This window comes from Mercenaria mercenaria, chromosome 2 (genome assembly GCF_021730395.1).
Source record: "Mercenaria mercenaria strain notata chromosome 2, MADL_Memer_1, whole genome shotgun sequence".
Lineage (NCBI taxonomy): Eukaryota > Metazoa > Mollusca > Bivalvia > Venerida > Veneridae > Mercenaria > Mercenaria mercenaria.
The window spans coordinates 39,294,126-39,299,810 of record NC_069362.1 but is presented as its reverse complement, the minus strand read 5'-3'; the positions used below and the strand labels follow the sequence as shown (position 1 = coordinate 39,299,810).

The 5,685-nt window shown below is 36.4% G+C and overlaps 1 protein-coding gene across 1 annotated transcript; it reads right to left on the bottom strand.

Moving 5' to 3' along the window:
* Nucleotides 1-742: 742 nt before the first annotated feature.
* LOC128554506 (sodium-dependent glucose transporter 1A-like) lies at nucleotides 743-3,635 on the bottom strand. Its single transcript, XM_053535780.1, has 3 exons — nucleotides 3,460-3,635; nucleotides 2,874-3,165; nucleotides 743-2,227 (listed from the first exon to the last, which is right to left on the bottom strand). Exons 1-3 carry the CDS (start codon nucleotides 3,544-3,546, stop codon nucleotides 987-989), a joined length of 1,620 nt encoding a protein of 539 aa, XP_053391755.1. The 5' UTR covers nucleotides 3,547-3,635; the 3' UTR covers nucleotides 743-986.
* Between the last annotated feature and the right edge of the window lie 2,050 nt (nucleotides 3,636-5,685).

Genomic DNA, 5,685 nt, shown 5'->3' with positions numbered 1-5,685 from the left:
TACAATAAAGTTATCATTTTATTTGTTGGTCTACAGTTATATCCGTGTAAATTACCACGATTCATATAAAAGACAAAGCATTCAAGTATTTCTGAGATGGTTTGGTTTATTTGTTTTTGGTTTAATAGTAGTTCAGTTATGTAACGGCGGGCAATTAACCAAACCAGTGTTCTTGGACTCTTTACCAGTACAAACATGTACTCCGCAAGTAACAGCCAACTTCCCTACATGAATCAGAGGTGGAGGACGAATGATTTCGGATATAATGTCTTTTATCTAATCGTCACGGAGAACATACGTCTCGCCTAGGCTCGAACTCACGACCCCGCGATCCGTAGATCTGCTTTCTCCCTACTGAGCTAAGCGGGCGGGCTTCTGAGATGGTGGTATGAAATTTATGTTAATTAGGCTTTGTTAGTTTGCCGAAATCTGTTGTGTAATCAAGGCCAAACAATAAAGCTACATGCATTAAGTAATAACCTAATTTTTGACTGTTTTATTGTCTCTAATATTTATCAAAAAATACTTGTCTGATTAAATTTTACAGGAATGAGCGCAACTTGATTCAGAATTGAACACCCGTTTACTAAATCTATCGGTCTGGGCAATGTAATTTAACGACAATCCTTTATAAATCCAAATTATTCCAAAACCCTATTCCGACCAACACTACTCTGATACACACTTCCGTCTTCCTCTAAAAGCTTAAGGTTAGTCTAAAGAAATTACAAAGGACAAATCGACTAATTTCACCCATGAATATATTTATACAGTTTCGAAGCTATTGCGCTGATTAATTTCTGTCTATAGTGATAATAGACAAAACAACACCTAACAGGTTGGTCGGTACTCGATTACTAAACTCGGAACACCGAACAGTTAATAGTTGCCATCCCTAATACCTATATATAAAATGCATATTTGGTAACATTTCAAAGAAACCGTACGTAAATAAGTTTTTTTCTGTTGTTCATAGCATGTAAACATCACAGTCTTTCGCTCACGGTAAAGTTCGCATCTTCCTTTTGCTTTGTTGTAAATGTTTCATATGAATTATAACTGGAATAGTTATCTACTGCAACCTTTTCGTAGCCATTGTCAAATGAAGAACCATTCAACTTATGATCGTTTTCCGCTGTATCTGTCGACCATACTTCTTTTATTTCTTCTTCTTTGTTGTCCAATGTGTTGTTTTTGTCAAATCTGCTTCCATGTTGGGCACCTACTATATCCATTAAAATGGCAAGAACAAAAACAGAGATTCCATAGCCAAGCAGAGTGTACAGGAACATTTTTGGACCATAGTTGTCATACAAAAACCCTATTAACTTCATGTAAACTATACCCCCAATGGAGCCACCAAGTAAAAATACTGTTATGGCAATACCAGTGACTTCTATATGGAAATTAGCCCAACCTATTCCAGATGGGAAAAGTGGCGCAATGAAAACAGCTAAAATAGGCATTATTACCCATAAAGCTAATGGTCCAGAAGTTCCCAAAACGACTAGAGCTATGGATGAGGCAAGGCAGCCACCGGTCTCAATCAAGATCAATATTCTGATTGGAATCCATTTTGCCGCGATAAAGGCACCTATCCTGCCACAGGAAAATGCAATCCAAAACACAGTGTTGATGTACGAGCCATCATCACTCGAAAAGTGGTGGTAGTCAATAGAAAACGCGCGTATGAATTTGCCCCCGATCCTTTCTCCTCCAGTGGCTTGCATGAAAAACAAAAACACAAAAACCAAAATTTCTACCCCGTACAAAAACCGACCGGCTGCACACGTGGCTGGATTGAACATTTCTCTGAAAGTCAAAGTTCTAGTGTCTGATTTGTCATTTCCTGTTCCGTTGTCCATGCTTTTCTTTATAATTTGTCGATCTTTTTTGCCGAAAATGTGATAAGTGTAAAACACTAATGAAACTACGACAGTTATTAAACCTGCAATACCATATGCGTATTCAATTCTAGAAGTGTCCGCCAAATACCTTTTCTCTGTTGTTGTGGTTGGTCCCGGTGTTGTCGTAAAGTTTACCTCGCACTGAGAATCACACGATACATTTCCGAAGGTAGCGTTCTTGTCGTCTGGAGCAGGTTTGGCAAGGAAAGGGTTTGCGATTAATGGTATGATGAAAGATCCAATGCCGAATCCACCATGCAGAAGGTGTAATGGCGACGCTGAATTCTCTTTCCACATGTTTATTATAAGTTTCTGGCCAGCTGTAAAAGTAAATACGCAATTAATATAACGTATTAACCGTCTTAATGTGCGTACGTACCTAGTTCAAAGCCGATAAATCGAACTACTTGTTGTAAGTATTTTAAAGACTTCGAATGAACGGGCATTTCATTTAAACTGTATCAGTTCTTTATGGTTTATTTATGCCATTTTATTATTAGTGTAACTGAGCCTACAACTTTATGCAGTATATTGCTAAAAATAAAAACAGACCAAAAATTGGGGAAAAAAAGACTAAACGAATACATCTTCTATCGGAAGCCAGACAGGACCCCTGGAGTTACAATATAGAAAGGCGTAGATTCGGGATTTTCCGACTAATAGAAGTGTGTTGAATCGGCGGGATTTCCTATATGTCTCTATGGCTATGTTCGAAAGTGCGGAAATTCGAGATTTCTAGACTTTCTGCAGATACTATGAAATTTACTTGTAAATGCAGAATTTTGAAGTTCAGCATTTACTAACTTATATTGTAACTCCGGGGTCCCCTCTGGCTTTCCATAAGCTTCAATAAAACTCAAGCTATTTCATATAATCTTAATTGATACTGACTCGGCCGTTTGTTGATTAATTTATTTCAGCTTTTATGGACATCTAGACATCACATAATGTTTTAAAACGACTCACCGATATTGATGAGACCTTCAAACGTTCCGGCACAAAGGCTAACGAAGAATATTAGCTCTGTCATTGGTACCCAGGGAACGGAAGCTGCAGAAACCGCCATTAAATCCAGGGAAATTGCTACCATAAGGTCACAGTAAAGGCCAAACCTATCCACAAGCACACCTCCAACTGCCGACCCTATAAAGAACCCAGCACTGCGTCCAGATATGGCGCTAGAAATCGATTCATAATCCGTTTTTATCCGAATCTTCAGGTCGATTAATGTTGGGCCAGTGATTTCCAAACACATACCCTAAAATGAATGTGTATTGATGAGAAAAGTACAAAAACATAAAGAAATGTTAGTTTTCAATGCCATAGCAACGCGTGCTATATGGTGGGAGACCCTACGTTTTCTGTTATCAGCATGAGCAGAACTGACCAAGCATATGCAAATGTTTGCAGACATAGGCTTACAGTATTCTGGGGAAACAAACAAAGAATTAATTCACGAACATGGATGTAAGGCATCAATGACCAGATGAAAGTAGGATAAATATATGTTAATATTTCAAGCAAGATTTTTACGAACTTGTTTCATACTCACAATGCATGACCAGACAACCACGAGAAGGATGGTTTTTATCACTTTCTGCAGTGTCGTCTGCTCCTTCAGCCGCTCTGTAGTATCCATTTTTACAATTCTTTAACCTGTTAAGTACCTGGAGACTAATTCAATAAAACATTTGCATTATTCAGTCGCTCACTTCATTATAACGTATGCAGATAAAAACAAATGTTTACATTTAGAATGCCTGACAACCGGGGCTGATTAATAGGCCAAAATATTTGTTTTTCGTAAAGTATTCGTAGCTTTTTATGTGATGTAAAAAGATTAATTTTACAAATGAACATAACAAAATCTTATAATTTTCGTAATAACTGACTTAAGGTATTGGACCCGTAATAGAATACCTCCTTTTTGAAGAGTATTCAATTCCTACCATAAACCTACTTTGACTGCAATTTCAGCGTGGGGGGAGGGGGCGGGGAGCGTAGGTTCAAGCCCCACTGAGACCAAATTTTTTTTCCCATATTTCCCTTGTTTTTCTAGTAAGTTTTTACTTCTTTCAAGACTTACTATGTATGTATTGTACAAAAGTGGAAAATTGTCATTTTATAAGCGATTTCTTGCTGTTCAAAGTGAATTTACCTCTGAATCAGGAGGGTTAGAGTTAGACATCTTTAAAAATACTGAGTTACATGCGGTAAGAGTTCTCTATTTGCCTTCATTCTTTAGATTATATATTGTGGAAGAAATGCAGATAGGTTTTACTTCTGCCCCAAGGTTATTTTTTAATGAAGTGAGCAAAATTAAAAACAGACCTACAGTTTTCGACCTTAATTTTTCAATGTTGGAGTTAGAATTTTGTCTCATTAAATCTGTTTACTTGAGGCACCCTAGAAAAAATGATATTTACAGTTTTATTTTGTGTTTTATAATTGTTTAACAATAGTTTGATGTTTCTTTTATCAAAATTAATGCTGTAATGAATTATCTGCAAACGTTGTAGATAGTGGCCTTCACATTGAAATTTGTCTCCACTATTGAGCTTGAGGAAATACCATTATATATTATACAGAATTTACAAAAAAAAAACGGCACGGTAAAAGTTGTTTAAAATTTGCAACACAGTGCAAATTATGGTCAACTTTAAGAATATACCAAGCAAATGCCATTTTTAAACATTACTATTAGGAGTCCAATACCTTAAGGAATAATATAGATTTACTATAAAATGTGCGCATGTCAGACTGGAAGTGAGAATATAAACTTACCGTGTTTGCAGACAGTTAAATAAACCTGTCTCCAATTTGATACTAAATGGTTAAATAATGCCGAAATGATTATTCTAATATGACTAACAATGCTTTAATCATCACAACGATATAATGTTCACGTCACGTCGACGTGGTATTTAGCGCCATGTATACATCTAAAAATAATAACGCTTTCAAGTTTGATTAAATGATTTAGTTAATAACATGTTTAAAACAAAATGTCACATTGAGCAATTGTCTTGATTAATTTACACATATATTAAGTTGGTTATTCGCTTTGCAAAATAATGCGCCATCTTTTGCGCCCAAACTGAACTCTTCCGCAAGTCGTATTACCATTTCCGGTCCTAGCGTGCATAAACAAAAAGCGTGACGACCTAACAGTTGGCGCTATACATGCACGAAGAAATAGTTCTGTCATATCTGATTTAACTTTAACAATAAAATTCATAGAAGAATCGAAATAATTCATAGCAAAACGGTGCTTTAACACTATTTATACACTCGGGCGATTTTACGCCCTCATGAAATTATAACGCCCCGCGTATAACCGCCCATCGTGTATAAATAGTGTTAAAGCACCGTTTTTCTATAAATTATTTAAGAAATAATTTATAGCAAAACAGTGCGTTATCACTATTTATACACAATGGGCGGTTATACGTTGGGCGAAATAATTTCACGAGGGCGCAGCATGATGAAACTTGAAAGCGCTATTTCTTGATGCGTACTTGGCGCTAAATATCACGTTGACGTCAAGATAATTTCGTTGTGATGACTGAACCATTGTTAGTCATGTTAGAATTCTTTAATAAGTTACGCTCAGCAACGTTACAAACCCTTATTGCGTCAAAAATAACGTTGTACACGTCATGACGTTATGTGTAAATTACCGCGCAAAATTAATAGCTTTTATCTCGAAATATTTTCTCACGAGTCTTCCGTATTGATTATTGGTCAATATTTTGCGACTTTCATGGACGGAATGCGG

Coding starts and splice junctions, on each gene's coding strand:
- LOC128554506 (XM_053535780.1), bottom strand. CDS start 3,546: ATGGATACTACAGAGCGGCTGAAGGAGCAGACGACACTGCAGAAAGTG. Junction 3,166..3,459: donor TGGTTGTCTGGTCATGCATT/GTGAGTATGAAA, acceptor CATTCATTTTAG/GGTATGTGTTTGGAAATCAC. Junction 2,228..2,873: donor TGAAGGTCTCATCAATATCG/GTGAGTCGTTTT, acceptor TTACTTTTACAG/CTGGCCAGAAACTTATAATA.